General features: G+C 42.0%; 1 protein-coding gene across 1 annotated transcript in view; it reads left to right on the top strand.

Annotated features, from left to right (window-relative positions):
* Positions 1 to 18267, top strand: part of dnah5l (dynein, axonemal, heavy chain 5 like) — an 84955-nt gene that overhangs the window by 3205 nt on the left and 63483 nt on the right. The window contains exons 3-17 of the mRNA XM_085764017.1: positions 433 to 621; positions 707 to 781; positions 2603 to 2680; positions 4248 to 4319; positions 4402 to 4503; positions 7451 to 7637; positions 9667 to 9832; positions 10565 to 10658; positions 10744 to 10842; positions 11299 to 11480; positions 13781 to 13900; positions 13987 to 14092; positions 14201 to 14296; positions 17092 to 17187; positions 17478 to 17651. Coding sequence (XP_085620143.1) covers positions 433 to 621; positions 707 to 781; positions 2603 to 2680; positions 4248 to 4319; positions 4402 to 4503; positions 7451 to 7637; positions 9667 to 9832; positions 10565 to 10658; positions 10744 to 10842; positions 11299 to 11480; positions 13781 to 13900; positions 13987 to 14092; positions 14201 to 14296; positions 17092 to 17187; positions 17478 to 17651 — 1836 coding nt within the window. The remainder of the gene's footprint in view (positions 1 to 432; positions 622 to 706; positions 782 to 2602; positions 2681 to 4247; positions 4320 to 4401; positions 4504 to 7450; positions 7638 to 9666; positions 9833 to 10564; positions 10659 to 10743; positions 10843 to 11298; positions 11481 to 13780; positions 13901 to 13986; positions 14093 to 14200; positions 14297 to 17091; positions 17188 to 17477; positions 17652 to 18267) is intronic.

Here is an 18267-nt window from a genome sequence, read left to right as displayed (position 1 = left end):
AGCTTCCGCTACAAACAAGCTTAAAATATAGACTTATTTAATTTTTTTCGGAACAATTTCTCATGTCGGGGCTTCAATACAAGAGGAACATTACAGATGAGCAGTATGGAGGTATTTGGATGTTTTTTGGTGTATCTTTTTGGACAAAGACATGAGGGGGGAGTAGATAATAAGTGAAATTTGAATTTTGGGTGAACTATCCCTTTAATGCCAGGTGTAAACGGGGTGAGCGAGATTTATTAAGTGATTTTAGAATCTGTTCAGACAGTAGACAAAACATGGCACAGGTCCTCAAAATGATGTAATAATTAATCCAACATCAACAAAAGAACTGACTCAGAGAGATGCACTTGTGCTCTGACCTCTAGGATCAGAGGTGTACCACAGTCGAGTCCTTCTGTAGAGTGTCTTCAGTGACTAAGTTGTGTGCAGGTATCTGGTAAAAGGACGATGCTTCTGTCCAATGAGGCGAGGAGAGAGATAGCGAAGCAGGCCAGAGCCATGAAGGAGGAGAGACGAGCGGCGCTGGATGCCCGACACAAGTACTTGATCAGCAGGCTGTCGGACGCCGTGACGCTGGGTGAGGCCGAGGTGGAGGACGCCCTGGTCTCTGAGGACAAGGTAGCCCCCCCTAGTCCAGCTCTGACATTCTAGAGAACAGAAACTATCAGTGTTTAAACTCTGGATCAATGTGTGATTCCTCCAGTTCCGTCTTATCGACGATTTCTTTGCTGCCAATGGATCCAAGAAGCTGATGTTCTTCTATCAGAGTGTCAATCAGGTAACTTTTCTCACATAAAAATATATTTTAATTGATATTTAATCCGTCTGAAATGATACCTCTTTTGCTGTCTGTTCTTCTCGCTCTTAAAGGGATAGTTCAACGTTTTGGCAAATTGGCCCATTGCCATAACCCTATAGTTTTAGGAGTAGGTTCGTCACCTTTAACTCTTTGACTGCCAGCCATTCTCACAGCAGCTTCCTCCAGCTTGCCAGGCATTTTCCAGATTTTTGACTGATTTCCGTAGACCCACCATATATTATGTACTGTTACTACATACACATTCAACCCATCAAAGGAAAGATGACGGTCTCTAGTTTCCAGCAAAAAAAACTGTTTGTTTCTATCTTGTTCCAGTCTTGTGAAATTGGCGGTTGAATATAGATTGCTTTAGCCCAAAATGCCATTTTGGCAGAAAAAGAGGTTTTTGTGTCGGGTGTCATACTCAGGTGTACCAGTACAATTGGCTCCTTTATATTTTGCTTTAGTGATGCCTCAGCATCTGTACAGTTGTTCTCTTGTAAACAACAACTAAATCAACACTGACAAATGACTTTTGATGACAAAAGACAAAACATTTAGCTACTGACACACACTACTCCAGCCTCTTTTCTTTCTTTTCTTTGAGTTACAACTTTTTCTTTCCTTTTTTTTAGTGTGTGTGCGTACGTGACGTGTGCGTGTGCATGTACGTGTGCGTGTGTGTGTGCGTGCGTGTGTGTGTGTCTGTGTGTGTGTGTGCGTGTGCGCGCGTGCGCGGATCAGTTCGACAGGTTTTTGTAGCCGAAACACGGCGCTTTAGATCAGATCCAGCTTCCTCTGGTCAGCAGGCAGCGGTCTCAGTCTCTGTCTCACACACACATCTACACACACACATCTACACACAGCTCTGGCTGACGTGCCCCCTGAACTCACAACCACAGACAGTCTCTGTACGCTCACAACAGACACTCCCACCATCTTTAGCTCTCGTCACGTTCGCCGGCGCCGTCCGTTCCTCATCCACACTAGATCGCGGGATTTTCAAGCTGCTATCCGAGTGATTTCTCGCAAAATCTGGCGACTTTCCAAACGCTCTTGACGACTAACGATGAGCGATCAACGGGGTTGTTGTTACTAACGTGTGTGCTTTGTATCACGGAGCTGCACGGAGCTTCGACGAGCTGCCGAGCCGCCATGAGCCCCGCCGCCGCCCCCTAAGCTCTCACCGGCGGCCAGAGTGTCACGGAGCGGCGCCGCTGCAGTCAGACACCCGCACCGCTCCGTGAGGGGGAAAACACGCTAAATTTTTTATATCTCTCAATCCAAATGTGTTTTTCTGCACTTTATTTTGATGATACAAGTCTGATCTTCACAGAGGAGTAGGGCAAGACATTCAACATGGCGTTGCCATTAAAAAAACGCTAAGACGAGTTATCTCGTCTTTGGCAGACTACGCTTGGATTCGCTAAGACGAGATAACTCGTCTTTGGCAGTGAAAGAGTTAATTGTCAGTGCAAGCTGTTTTTAGAACGGCAGAGCAGAGCCACGAGCTGCTCAGAGCTACGCTACGGAGGCTAATGGGATTTCTTGGTTTCCCTCATCAAACTCATCAAATACACAATCCAACAACTCCAAAACGCTCTGGTGGACAAGTTGTGACCTGCACATTCACCACGCTATGAGATAATAACGGAACGTTATGAGACGGAAGACAAATGCAGAGACTGCTTTCCAAAAGACTGTTCCCAACGTGAATGTGCATCAGTGCATCTCTTTCTAAACCCTTTTCTATTTTCCTTTTTCCACTATCCTCTTTCACTCACATGTTTTTCTTCCTAGAACCTCTTGTCCAGTCAGTCCTCCTCTGTGGACGCTGTGCCTCAGAAGAAACTCTTCCTCACTACAGGGAGCTCCGAGGTAAACACTAACTGCCTTAACCAGCAGCTAATTACACCAGTTATAGACTCTGAGAGCTCGTCACTGAGCCACAATCTAGGGAAAAGCCCAGGTGATCCTTAAAGAGCAAATAGTTGTACAGCCAATAGCAAACACAGCCATATAAAACAATATAAATAATATTAAACACACAGCATTACATTACACAATATACGACAGGTGCTCGACACAGCAGCTAGCTCAACTGCTGCTGCATGTCGCCATCACCGGTCCTATCTAACTACAGTACAAATCCCAGCAACACGAGCCAGTCAGCTTTAGTTTCTGTGTATGCTGACAACCAAAAATGCTTTTCGTTGACATGACAAGACAACACGGTCTCCGTGCAACTTTTCTCCTTGAATGATTTTGTGCCTAACTCTGGAATTGAGGATGGTTTTTTTTAGGTATTTGATGGATATAGAGTAATGTTATAATGTAAGTAAAGCTCCTTAGGTCTTAGGTCAAAGGTTTCATGTGTCCCTGAGTACAAAACATTCAAACATTTCCACCAACAAAACATTAGAACAATCAGTCTCAGCCTCTATTGCCCTGCCTCAGAGATAAAAACAGACTCTAGTTGAGTCTGTGTTGCGTTGCTATGGCAAAAAATCCTGTGCTTTGACAGTTAGCAAGAAACAAAACAAACTCCAGCTTATAAGATCACCATATAGCCTGGAAACTGGTTGGTGTCCAATTTCTGTCTCTCTTTTCGTCAAACTGCCGTCTGAGAAACCCAGAGAAGAGAGACAAGCTACATGCTGATAATGGAGCTAATGAATCTTGATTGATCTTTTGTGAATTCAAATAAAAGAGTTTGTTCCATCTGAAACAGGATGACAGCTGCTTCCATGACAACACAGAAAGAAAAAAAAAACAGAATAGCTAAACAGGTCTTGGGATGAATGATTGGTGGACTTTAGGCACACACCTGATGACAATCAAGAGCGAATCTGATGAAGCAACATGTGAAACGAGTTGTTCGCCCCTTCTGTTTTTAACTTTTGGTAATAAATCCTGTCTATACGCTCTAGTGTGCACTGGAAGTTTTTTTTTTTTTTTTTTTTTAATTTTTGACAGTATACAGTTTGTTTTTGTGCACTGTGAAAATCTGTGATAAAAGACTTACATTTTTTTGTAGAATAAACCCAAACTCCAACACAGATCTTGGTTGAAATGCCTTGAAGCAATATGTCTAATTATCTCAAAACAGAAAGTGTGGTGACTTCAGGCTGAGAGACGGCTGCATCAGAGCCAAAGCAGCATGTTTTGAAATACATTTATTTGAATGGTTATTGATGGAGAAAACACCTGATGCAAATTATGATATTATTGACCATGCCGATAATCGATCGGTTTACGCCTACTTTATACTGGACGGAGCTTTATTCAGTAAAATGGTGCTGAAGGAAAACATGACTCAGTGCTTCTGCTCACAGTGCTGGCTCCATGTATCTGGCTGAGAGCTCCTCTCTGCCCCTTGAGTGTAACAGTGCAGCCAGCCTGATGAACCTGAAGCTGAACATCACCTCTTTGTTGTTTTTTCCAGCCGTTACTGGGGAAGTGTCTGTTCTTCCTGAGAACTACTGACAAGGCAATAACCACGGCCAACGTGCAGCAGGTCAGTGATCAGACTCACAGACTCAGAGTGATGAGCTCTGTGGCTGGGGCAGCGCTGTGATGTCTTCATGCTGTGTTTGCAGGAGGTGAACTTCGGCATGGTGGACTGCAGTGACGACAGCGTCCTGAAGGGTCTGGAAACTCTGCTGACTCACGTCATGTTACCGGCACTCAGGTCACAGCAGGTACATGACAGACAGCCAGGAGAAGGAGGGACTAGAAGATATATGAATTAAACTCCAAATGAAGAAAGTCATTCATGCACCAAAAACAAATTCTACTAAACTAAACCCTGACTTCAAACTAACCCAAAAACAGCTTTCAGGCTCTCAGAGTGAGGTCAAAAACAATACAACTACTGAACTACAATTTGTAGACAATACAGTAAAAATGCAGGTATTAGAATATTAGGTTGGAATCAGTGCTCTGAGGGTCTACACACAAAATAAGTCAACCATTTCCTAGTACTAAGATCATGAGGTGGTAGCCATCTTTGCACTAGGAGTTTTTTGGCAGCTGTGAGGCCGCTTAGCAATAGTTTACGCTGTTTCTCACTTATATATATTTGAGAATCATCATTAAGGAGAAGTAAGATTGGATTGCATGTTATAGCAGTACCTAGTAATTCAGACAAGACTTTGGACACCCGGCCCCAAAAGGCCTCAACAGAGGGGCATTCCCACATCTTAGGCTCGTTTCCACTGCAGGAACTTGGGGGTCATTTTACGGGGCCAGCCCCGTTGGTGCGTGCATGGGTGCAGATCCCGGGGGAGACGGGGGGGACCCTAATTTCTGAAAAACATGAACCCACCCCCCCCCAATAAAAATACCCCAAACTATTCAAAATTTAACAAATGTATTTTCAGGCTTCACATTCTTCACATCTAAAATAATTTTTTGAAATGGTGGAACAAACAATGTTTGACAAATATATTTCTGACTCCACATCCCATCTCTGGTCTCCTGCACTACGATGCAAATGAATGGATAGTTTCTTACACAGACGCTGATGACATCAGCAGGCTTTAGAAAAACAACCCCCTCAATCTTAGGGCTTCATATTTTGATATTCATCCATATCAATTAATCATGCATAAAGTAGTCCCATACACTGGGAGAAAAGGAAGATGGTGAGAAGAATTGGGGATCTGGGAGGGTTGGTGGGAGGCGAAAGATAAGAACATGAGTAGATATGTACAGTATGTCCGAGACCCTTAAAATTATAATTTACTAATATAACAGCAGTGATACGGCTGTTGGCTGTTTAGGACAAATAAACAAGAAAGGTACTGTAAGCACAATAATTGATTCCCTGTGCAGTACTTTTTGAATGATATGCCGAAACTCTGCAGAGTTGTGATTTATGGCGGCATGGTATGAGTTGCATATGGGCAAAAAAAAAAAAATCTCTTTTGTGTCCCCCCCAATCCTGGCATCGGATCTGCACCCCTGGGTGCATGTCTCCACTGCAGGAACCTCCCCCACAGGGCCGCTTACAGGAACTTTTACGGGGCCTAACGGAGTCCCTGCCTGGGGGTAGGTACTCGGATCGGCCCTGAAAATGTCCCGGTGGGGTTTGAGATCCTTCTCTGTGCTGATTGGTCAGACTCAAAGCAGGCTCATGTGACACTAAGAGAAAGCCCCAAAATAAGATGCATTTTTATAACCCAACGTTACTAAAAACGGAAAAACGGCCAGAAAAAAGAGAAAATAACTCAGTAAAAGACGAGAATAGCAGTAGGCCTGGTAAAAAAGAGTGGTAAATAGGCTACGAGATCACGGGATTATGTGACGATCGAGACAGCTTTTTTTTTTTTAAGAAAGCGTCTATATTGACAGAAAAAAACATCATCAACAAGAGCAGTAAAAAAAAAAAAAAAAAAAAAAACGCTGCACAACGACTGCGCTATCAAAACTGTTGCACGTTGCCATAAGAGCCCCGTGGGTGTCTGTCTGCAGTGGAGACACGGCCACTGAGAGGACGGTTCCTGTAGAAGTTCCTACCAGGAACTCCTGCAGTGGAAACGCGGCTCATGTGTTTATAACATCCTATTGCGTTAAGTTGGGACATGGTACAGCTTGGACTTGGTATCAGTTTCATGCGAAACCTAGTGACAGGTGTATAACCCTCAATTAATATTGAAACATGTGCTTTTCTAACTAAAGATCAACAGAATTTCAATGGTATTTCAATTAACACAAATATTGAAACAATGTTGAAATTTCAACCTAACTAAACATCAACACATTTTCAACGATATTTCAATTGATATTAAACCCCAAAAATGACTAAATAGGCTAATATTAATACAAATCCTGCTTTATCTACAGTCAGGATGTTAGGTTTACACTGTAACACATTGATTTTTCTGTGAATATTTGAATTGACAGTACCATTCTGGTAAGGGTTACTTTAAAGGTGTACAGAAATGGCCGTTTGTCCCGTTTGTCGCGCCGAGTTGTCACGAGCTGCAACACGAGTTTACCCGAGTAAGGAAAATGAATTTGATTGGTCGTTATCGAGCGGGCGGGATATTCAAAGCTTGGGGCGAGCCCGAGCTCCGTGTGTGTGTGCGTGTCTCAGACGTATAGCAGGCTGACGTATAATCCGTGCGCCTGCATTATCCAATACGAAAAAAAAAAACTACACTAAAATACACACTTTCATCACGGATTTACTCAAAAATAGAATTTTGCACAAAGTTTGGCCTACATCGTCTGATAGATGAGTTATTACACTAATTTTATGACCCAGAGTGGGCTCAAATTCAATTTTCTTTTCTGTACAGCTTTAAATGTTCACTGTTGATGTATGATATTATAATTGCAGCTGTGGTATACGCTCATTAGCTACATCACAGTTAACAACCAATCAGATTGCCTGATTTCACCTTTCCGTTTTATAAATAGGCAGTATATGATGAACCACTGAGTGTAAACTATGAGGAGAATTGGGTAACACTTTATAATAAGTACACACTATTGAGCATTAGTTAAGCATTAAATACTGAATTCATCATTTACAACACATGAATACTCCTTAGTATGTAGTTTATAAACACAGTTAAAAAATGTGGCATGAGGGTTGTACTCAGCCTGATGTGAACCTGTGATTGTTTCTGCTGTGTTCAGACATGGGGCTCGTTGGAGGGGGGAGCGTCCCACCCAGACGTCCGGTCCTTTCTGTCCTCCTTGGACCAGTTTGTCTCCAATCTGAGCTCCGCCAGACTCAACATGGAGAGAAAGTTCCAGCTGGAGCAGGTCGACCTTCCTGACGCCATCAGCCAGCTGAGCAGCCCCGCAGACTACACCTCTGCAGGTAACAGGGTCAACTGCTGCACAGCTCTTCTACGTCTTCTCCTTCTGCTCATTTTGCTGCTGCTGCTGCTTTCACACTGATCTGAAGCAACATCACTGTACTGTAGCTACTCAGAAACAAAATAGCTTTAAAGGAGTCATCACCCGGAAATCGCATTTTTCCTTGTTAAAACATGTATACTGGTGTTGGACCTCAGTGGAAACTTGCCTGAATATCTGGAGTTTGAAAGTGGCTGAATTTTTTTTCGTTTGGGCTCTTTGTTTAAGCCAGAGTAGCTCATGAGGCTGCACACCGCAAATTACCAGATTTTGACTCTGGTCCTACGGTGACGTCACCGTGGAGACTGCTTTCATAAACACACCTCTCTTCCACCACCACGACTTACTTGTTGTTTTATTTCCCACTGTAGCGCTGCTATTTCGTCACTTTATTAAGTTTTAATATTTTTTCAAGCGAGAAAGTAAGGGTTTAGATCCCCAATGTGCGGTTTTATCCAAATAACGGCTGTTTAGAAGTTTGCTCCTCAGCAACCCGTCTGCCGAGCTCGTTAGCCGGCCAAACTATGTCGTCATGCCTATAGATATAGAAACGTAGATGCCGCGTTCTATATCTGGCGATACGTCAGCGGGGCCGCCATATTGTGCAGGACACAGAACGTCTAAGCCTGTGAATATTCTCATTTGTCCAGGTCATTTGTCCAGGTCCAAGAGGCTTCATCAGTTGCGTACATGAACTGATGAAGCCTCTTAGATGAGAGGTGAAACGTCTTCCTAGACAAAATAACTGAGTCCAGTTGCGTTTGATTTAAATTTCTTTGGGGATATACAGATCTACAGCTCTAGGTCACTGAATTGTTAGACTACACTACAGTAGGTCATTTCAATTTGCGCTTCTGTGTGTTTTCCTTTTTATTTTTTTATATAGGCTAATATTCATATGCGGATCAAGAGTGAGCGAGTGAGCGAGTGAGCAAGCGCGAGAGAAACAGCAGATGCACCAGATGCAGGTTGACCGGGCAAAAACTGAAACGAGACGGTTAAAGAGAGGAAAAACACAGAATATACAATAAGAGACTTTGAGTGGATCTGATGGTGGCTCAGGTTTAGTGATGAGAAAACTGTCACTGTCAGCTGCTGCTCCAAACAGTCACTAACTTTACTTTGAAGGGACAGATTAGATGTTGATTTTGTTAACAGGGACTTTGTTGCACCCACATCACCGTGGTGCGTCTTTTTTATACAGTCTATGGGTGCGTCTTGAAATCCCTCTTTGTCCAAAGCGGGAGATGACAGAAAAAAGAGTCTGAGAACTACTTAATTGAAGCTACATTGTTGCGAGTTGGCTCCGGCGTACAGGAAGCTCTGCGCCGTGCACAGTGTTTTGGCTGCTTCTAGGATAATGTAGTTAACGTCCCCAGCGTAAATGACGCCTGTGAATAGATTTAATCAAAATCTGGGGTTACAACCATGGTTACAGCGTTTAGAACGGCAGTCCTTTAGAACTTATGTCCTGCACAACATGGCGGCCAGCAGACGCATGGTGGCGCTGTTCGGCAGTATGGAACGCGGCATCTACGTTTATATATCTATGGTCATGCCGGGGGAGGAAACAATCGCTAATGAACTTACCCGCAGGTTTGTAGAGGTTTACATAGTTACGGTACATGACAGAGAGCAGCATAGTGTGCAGTTTCCAATACAGCAATGCCTGCATGTAGCCCACTGGGTCAGCCACCATGCCGGCTCTGTCCTTCCTGCGTCCAATCAATGCGCGCCTCATTACATATTAATACAATGAACATCCGGACCAGTTAAAACCTCGCGCTTACTCTCACGAGAGAAAGTTGCCGTATGAAAAAGTGTCAGAACAAGCTCTATGTTTGATTTTTTTTAAAATAAGAAATTTCTAATAAGTTTTAAGAATTGATTCAAAGCTATTCAAAGGGGACTGGATACGTAAAAAAACAGGTGATGACTTCTTTAATGATATTCTATGTAGAAATACCTCATTTTTATGTATTTGCTCTCAGCCAATAACAGCGAGCTGGTGGAGCATCTAGAGGGTGTGGTGTCTGTGTGGACCAATCAGATCAAGCAGGCGCTGACGGAGAGCGAGCAGCTGAGGAAGGAGGCCGATGACGTTGGGCCGTCAGCTGAGCTGGAGCACTGGAAGAGACGCATGGTCACTTTGAACAGGTGGACGTCAGCTATTATTGTGTTTAAAGGGATAGTTCACCCAAAATTCAAATTTCACTCATTATCTACTCACCCTCATGTCGACTTAGGGCTGTGAGAATTTTCAGTGTCCTCCGTGCCTTCTCTGAGTTACGGGGGGGTCCGTGCAGCAGTATTTGCCATATAATGGTTGTGAATGGAGCTCACTTGTCTTCGTCCAAAAAGACACACCAAAACATCCAGATACCTCCATACTGCTCGTCTGTAATGTCCCTCTTGTATTGAAGCCCGGACATGAGAAAATGTTCCGAAAAAAATTTAAGAAGTCTATGTTTTAAGCTTGTTTGTAGCGGAAGCTCCCAGTGTCTCAGTTCACTGCTCTTCCTGTGTCGGTGCAAATCTCGCGTGATTTGCACTGACCGGCGGAACAATTTCTCATGTCGGGGCTTCAATACAAGAGGTACGTTACAGACGAGAAGTATGGAGGTATTTGGATGGTCTTTGGTGTGTCTTTTTGGACGAAGAAAAGTGAGCACCATTCACAACCATTATATGGACAAATACTGCTGCATGGACCCCCCCGTAACTCAGAGAAGCCACGGAGGACCTGCAATAAGCAATGTATTTTAATCAAGTGTAATTAATCCAGTTCATTATAAACTAATTTAATCTTATCCAGTGTGATGTAATCAAGTTTACTTAAACCCTATTCAATCTAATTCAGTGTCGTTGTCTATCTTCTGTGTGTGTCAGTCTGATGGAGGAGGTGAAGCACCCTCAGGTGAAAAGGACTGTGGGAGTTCTGCAGGTTGCCAAATCCCGGACTCTGCGGACCTGGAAAGAGCTGGTCAGCTTCTGATCTAAGAAGTAGTTAAAGTTCAGATGAAGTTGCTGATGTCATAATTGATTATTGCTGAATTGATTTCTATCAGGACAGAGACATCACTGTCGTGGCTAACGAGGCCAAAGACAACGTGAAGTACCTCTACACCTTGGACAAGTTCTTTGGACCGCTGGGGAAATGCACTCCGGTAAAAAATAAACTGCTTGTGTCTTTGTAAAGAAACCAGAGACCAGGAACCAGAAAGCTAGCACAGGGATTCTTTTTTTTTTAAATGTACAAAGTGTAATTAAGATTTACTTGTGTGGCAGACCTATGTACAGTATATATTTTTACAGTGGTGTTTTACATAAACTCAGATGTTTAGATATAATAACTGCACATTAAACAGTGTACTTCTATTCATGATGCATATTTGTGTAAGAGATAAGCCTTTTGCACAAATTTTCCATTTAATTTTTCTACGTAGCCACTCTGTCTGAGCAGTCAGTCAGGCACAGGTGCATTTTGGGTAATGAAAGCAGTAGGTTTTCAAGAGGAAGAAGAATGTGGCAGAATATGATGTCTCTGGTCCCTGAGGTGATGGAGGCTGCTGGAGCTGCTGTGGTGTATCTAACCTCCTCCCTCCTCCCTCTGGCTCTGACAGACCAGTATCCTGGAGCACATTCCCAGTCTGATGACCAGAATCAGGATGATCCACACTGTCTCCCAGTTCTACAACACCTCAGAGAGGATGACCTCTCTGCTGCTCAAGGTCACCAACCAGATGATCACCACCTGCAGGAGCTACCTGTCGCAGGGCGTCACCCGCATCTGGGACCACAGCAGGTACAGAGGACTGGACTGTGGGACTGGACCTGGACCTATAGGACTGTTAGAGGGGAATATCTGGCTAAAGAGACTAGAGAAGAAAAAATGACATGATGTCCGACCAAGCAAGAGCAAATGAGATTAGAGAATATAAAATTAGATCAAATAAGACCAGACCAGACTAACAGAAGCCACGTTGGCGTGGATCTCATGCATCTCAGCATGTTAGCAGTGACCTGACACTGTAAAACAAAATGTGCAGAAACCTCAAAACAGATTTTATTTTTTTTTAATGTAGAAAGTTAGAAGTGAGAGTAAAAAAAAGAAAGAAAAAAAGACAGGACAGGACAGGTGAAATGGAAAAAAATAGATGAAATGAGAGAATATGAAACTACAACTGGACGGGATCATAGCAAACAATCAAAATAACTTAAAATCCTACATTTATTATTATTTTTTATTTAGCACAAACAATATCATATAAAAAAAAACTACATGAACTATCAACATTACTGGGATGTGCAAAGGGGAGGTATGAAACCCAGAAGGGCTTATATGAAAACCTCACCCAACATATTCAAAGATCAAATTTGTTACGGTTAAAAACAACAACATAGGAAAATAATTGAACAATAATGACAAATAAGTAGAAAAGTAAGAGATTAAACAGTAAATATAAGGAAATAAGGGAAAAAAATTAAAATACATACATAAATGAATAATACAAAACAAAAATGAGTGTCAATCACATCCAACACGCCAACTCTCCAACGATACAGATGTTACATAAAATGTCATCAGAGCACTGTTTTTTTTATGAGAACAATTGAACATTTGTTATATTCTGTATTTAAGGCAGGGGAAGGTCAGATCTTCTTTTCTGTTTGATGAGATCACTCCATCTGTTTCCCTCCAGCTCTTCCTGTTGCTAACCAACTACCTCTTTTGATTCTCCAGTTGTTGCTATGGGTGTCATTTAGAAACAAGAATATGATGCTGTGCTGTGCAACATGATATCTTTTATTCTGTCATTAGCTTAACACAGTGATCGTCATCAATATGAGAGAAGCAAAGGTTTTTAGTTCTTAAAGGGGAGACACTACAGGTGAATAGGGTAAAAAATTTTAAATAATAGATATCACCATGAAACTTCCCAAGGTTATCACTTACATTAAGACAAATATTTTTTGTATTACAAGTTTTGTCAGATTTTATGTTTAAATATGTAAATGAGGCAATATCTGATGAAATATGCGCTAATTTGCATACATTTCCAGACCTGAAATCTGAAAAATGGATAAAGCCCCTTTCAAAATTCTTGTTTTATTTTGTTGACATATTAGAGTCAGAAGTTTTTACAGAGAGGATTTTGGATATCTCTTTTTATCACTTTGTAAATGAGAAAATACTGTCACCAGCCCTAAAATCCCTAAAATCCAATTTTGCCATGTTTTTAGTACTAAAATGTTGTATAAATCAGGCTGTGAATGATATATCAACAATCCCCTTTGTAAAAACCTTCAGAATACAGACAGAAATAAAACTGGAAGGTTTGGTGTCTGTAACTGCTGCTGAAGTGGAGATTTCTGGAGTATGAGGAAAAACTCATTTTGAGAAAACAGCCTTTAAAGACTTGTACTATAAAATTCCATAGATTGTTAATGTAAATTGCTTTTGCGATTGGTTGCGGATACGGAGGAGATGACAATTTGTGAAGCCTACATAATTGTTCAGGAGAGAGAGAGCTTTAATGATACCTGACATGACATGGGTCAGACAACAGGTACAGCTCAGTATGTCACAGTAGCTGTTAACTTTTGGCGAATTTAGAAGAAATCTACTGATGAAAGAGACACAATGAAGTAAAATAACCACCTTAATGTGGATTTTCTACCATTTCATTTCACTTTTCTGAAAGAATACATGTTAAGGAAGAAAAATAGCCAAAAATCTCTAAATTGATCAGTGCATGAAAAAACAGTGTTTTTGCCTGGGGTTTCTCGCCTGTTGTTGTTTTATACGAGAACGCCGTCGACGGGATGACGAGTAAAAAACTGACTAATGAGGCTGCTGTGATTGGACAGAGACAAAGAAGCAAAGGAAGAGAGAAAAAATTAATTAGATTTTAAAAGATCATTTGATTTTAAAACATTAGTTTTATGTTAATTACATCTTTTCATCGAAATTATACTGTTTAGAAAATGACTAACCAGCCCACTTGTGATAACTTCATGGGCCGCATATAATCTTGAGTGTGTGTGTGTGTGTGTGTGTGTGTGTGTGTGTGTGTGTCTATGTTTGTGTGTGTGTGTGTGTAGACCGGTGCTGCTGCAGCGTATCTCTGAGTGTTGTCATCTGAACGTGGAGTACCAGAGGAGCTTCCACAGCGTTAGAGACAAACTGAGGGAGAGTCCAGAGAACAGACAGTTTGACTTCAGGTAAACACTCATCTCCTCTTCTAGTTTCATTCTCTCAACTCCTCAAACCAACTTTTCTCTGTCTCTGTGTCGTCGTTCTCTCCCAGTGAAAACTACATCTTCGGGAAGTTTGATGCCTTCTGCAGGCGTCTGGAGAAGATTGCTGACGTGGCGTCCACGCTGGAGAGCCTGGCTGCGCTGCAAAACATGAAGGTAAAATGACGAGTTGTCACTGAAGCTTCCGCAAGGTCCGGTTCTTGATGATGATGCTGAAGCTCATGTGAAGAAGAGTGATTGACACTGAGCTGAACTGTGTTTCAGGTGGAGGGTGTAGAGAAGATCTATGTTCGCTACCTGAACATCGTCTCCACAATCAAATCCAAGACCTACGACATCCTGGACCACCGCAAGCTGGAGGTGACCTTATACACGACATGGGATGCTGTATTCAATGTATTTAGGATAGCCCCTAGAGATGCAGCATCTCGTTTTCGAGGGGGTCCCAACACATATACAAAAAAATAAAACAAAACATACATTACATCTCAAAGGAGTTTAAAGGGACATTGTGTAACTTCTGTTATCTATTCACGAAAATCGATTATTTGGTTCAAAAGTCTGTTTTTCATTAATCAGTAATCCCCCCCATCAACAAACTGAAGTGTTCCTTTCAGCTCTGAATTAAGCAATATTACGTTTTTTAAACGTAATTTGAGCACTTCAGTGATGCTTGCGGACCTCGGCGCAAGCGCCTCGGTCCTGACCGCATCACCGTCGTGCTCAAATGACGTTAAAGCACACCCTCGAGGGTAATATTGCGATTAATATAATTAAATCAATATTCATGCTGATGGACGTTTTGCTCTCAAAATTTAAAGTTTATTGCGAGTGTGCTTCCCGTTTCCATGGGAATAAATGGGGTCTGACTAATAACTGAAACACAATCAGTCACGTCAGTAGACTCCTATGTGTAATGGAACCTAGTTCACCTCTACAGCAAATAGTCCGAACCTTAGTAACGACCTAGCAACAGAAAGGATTTTCTAGTCCCAGATGAGCTGACGTTCATGTTTTAACGCGGTCTCGGACTTTCCCGAACTAAATCAACACTGCACAAACTCGCCCAAATTATAACAAAGATGCCGTTTTTTTTCCTTTCACAGATGTAGCTTCTACAACCTGTAACGAAGCAACAAATGTGACTTTGGCAGCTGTCAGGAACAACCTACAGGAGGTCAATGTAGTTTGTGATTTATTTTCACGAGTAATAAATTACGTTTTTTTGTTGCCATGGAGATGTGTAAACAACATGACATGGCGAAGTAATATTTTCAGTGATGAGTCAGCCGTGCTGTAATGCTGATTTGAGCACGTTCTAAATGTCTTATTGACCAATCAGATTGCTTGGTCGGAACTACTTGTTGTATAATTAGCCGTTCATATCATTCATATCTCCATGGAGTGGGTAAGCTCGGTGCTGCTGCCATGTGGTGTCACCATGTTTTTACGTTCAGTGGCAGCGTGACGGTAGGAAACCACGGAAACTCAGCGGAGACACCGGAGCTGTCGGCTCAGGTGGAGGTGGCGTCTGTGAAAAGTCACCACGGTAACGCAGTGAGGAGGAATGGAGCGTTACACTGATGCTGCATTCACCTGCAGTCGGGCAGACGGCCGTCGCTAACAAACCAGATGTCATTTTAGTCACAGAAGTCTAGAGAGTCAAGAGAGAAAGCCGGTAAAACGTGGGTCAGGTAAACAATACCACATCGCCATGACAACATATTGTCACGTGTATTGTTTTGCTTCGTCCTGACGGACCACTTGTTTACATAGAGGCTTGTTTATGCCGTTACGTGCAGCGGCTGTCGTCCATCTGTTTGGTTTGCTGCTCACCATCCAACACACACCACACACGTCCAAGCATCCATGCTTCGCACACACTACTGATCCCTCTCTTACCTCCACACCACATACATTCACCAGTATGTCAGTCATTTTTGTTAAATAAATGGTCAGGTCGGGGCCTAAAGTTGTGTGTTGCCTCCCTCCATGTTGTCTGCCTTGAGCCGGGTCGTAACAGCCTTAAGCCCGATTTCACGTGAATGCAGCATGAAAAATACGACTGAGTTGCTTGCGATCTACAACCGCACCACTAGATGGGAGTAATTCTTACACAATGTACCTTTAAGTCAAAAGCCACTGGACTAGGTTATATAATAACCAAGTCCAGTTGCTTTTGACTTAAACTCCTTTGAGATACTATGACCTGGACAAATGAGAATATGCACAGGCTAACATACATTACAATTGCACACAACAGACACAAAACACACTGTAGTATAGTGAGCTTCACCAATAGTAAAAGACAAGTGCAGGTAATCAGAATTAAAATTATAGCTGCTGCGCAGTGATGGGTCGGGTCCGGGATATTTTTGGCAATTTTAGACAATTCTGAGCAACAAACAGGAGAATAGAAAGACAAGACAGTTGACATTACAATGTTCATCTGAAAACAGCATGGAGATGTTGTTAATTTGTTTTTTAAAATGATTGATTTGCTCCATAAAACTGATGTTTAAATATGCCATTCTTGCACTGACTGCAATTGTTCCCATGAGAGCAGAATTCAAATGTTTTTGAGATAAAATTCTGAGATTTGCCACACATCATCTACCATGATTCCAAAATGTTGTCCATTTTTTTCATGAACATTGAAAATGCAATTAGCAAGAAATTGCAGACATGTTTACAATAGTGCTTCAAACATTTTGATGCACAGTAGGCTCATTTTTTGATGAATCAAAAATCTGAGAAACACATTTTGTGTAGGACAGTCTGAAGATGCTCTCTAGCAAGTTTGGTGTCAGTTGAGGAAAAATCTGGCATGGGCTCGGACGTTTCTGTAAAGTTTGGTGAGTTTTCGTCCATGGGAAGTATGGTTTCCTCAGAAGAAGAAGGAGAAGAAGAAGGAAAGAAAGAAAGAATTCCTAGGAATACAGGCAGCTTAGCTGTCTGGACCCTAAATATGAAAAATTAACTGCTGTGAAGATATTTTATGGAAATGTGAAGGCACAGTGTAACTCCTGCCTCAAGGGATCTCTCTGTGACATCATTCAGACAGAGCTTGGTGATGTCATGGGATAGGATAGAAGGATAACATGGAAACGTTACTAATTATAACTTTTTTCTGTGTGCGTGTGTGCGTGTGTTAGTTTGACAGTGACTATGCAGACTTCCAGCTCCAGGTCCAGGGTGTGTTACAGTCTCTTCAGTCTCTGCTGGACTTCTGGTTCAATCAGTCTCTCACAGTGAGTCTGACTCCAGCTCTCCACACTTCAGTCCACTTTAACCAGTCCAAAAAAACACCACTGTTATTCATTTGCAATTGTGCTGCTGCTACTGTGCCTTCTACTTTTATTTGTAGGCTACTAGTTTAGTTTTATATGCCCCTATTTATATATGTACAGTATATATTCTAGATTTGTGGATTGTTTAAAAAAAAAAACATATTGTACAATTGACAATTAAGCTGACTTTGACATTGTGTAAAAACAAACCTTTCCTTGTTCTGAGTGCTGAAGAGTGTTTTATGTTTCAGACGGAGCGGATGCTGGAGCTGCTGTTGGTGTTTGAGTCGGGTCCAGCAGCTGGTCTGGACCTGAAGCAGCACTACCTGCTGCTGCTGCAGCGCTACGGCCGAGAGCTGGAGCTGCTGAGGAAGACCTACCAGAGACAGAGGGAGCGGCCGCCCATCGGACGCAACCTGCCGCCGGTACAAACACCTCAGGACTGCAGCTGTTTTCATTATTGACTGAACTTATGCATACAAGAGAACTGGGCCTTGACCTATGCCCACATAGGCATAGGTCAAGGCCCAGGTTCAAATCAGATTTGCACCCATTTGCTGCATGTCATCCCCGTCTCTCTCTACCCTGGTTTCCTGTCTCATACTGTCCTATCATAAAAAACTGTTGTTTTTATGACATGTTCAGTTCTCTCGTTTTGATCAACTAACTGTCCATGTAAGATAGAAAAGAAAAAACAAATATTTGGATTTTTAAAAAGGATTCTGCAGTTATAAATGCAGACTGATTCTTGGTAACCCTTTAATTTACAGGCCACTAATTACGTGACAATGTCAAGAAATAGCCAAGAAGTAACAGTCAAAGTCAAAGTAATGTCATGTTTTTCATCAAGATTACACATGATTTTCAATGCTTTGTGTTTTTTGGGAAAGGCCAGAATCTTTCTCCACCAAGTTATTTCTGGGCTATATTTCTCGACATTACAATGGAATTGGCCATTATTTCTAGGCTATTTCTAGACATTATGATGCAATTACTTGTTATTTATTGGCTATTTCTTGACAATATCACGTAATAAGTGGC

This window comes from Trachurus japonicus, chromosome 20 (assembly GCF_045865225.1).
Source record: "Trachurus japonicus isolate A0001 chromosome 20, Traja_1.0".
Taxonomy (NCBI): domain Eukaryota; kingdom Metazoa; phylum Chordata; class Actinopteri; order Carangiformes; family Carangidae; genus Trachurus; species Trachurus japonicus.
Note: the sequence above shows the minus strand (reverse complement) of the source record. Positions and strands in the feature narration are given on the sequence as shown.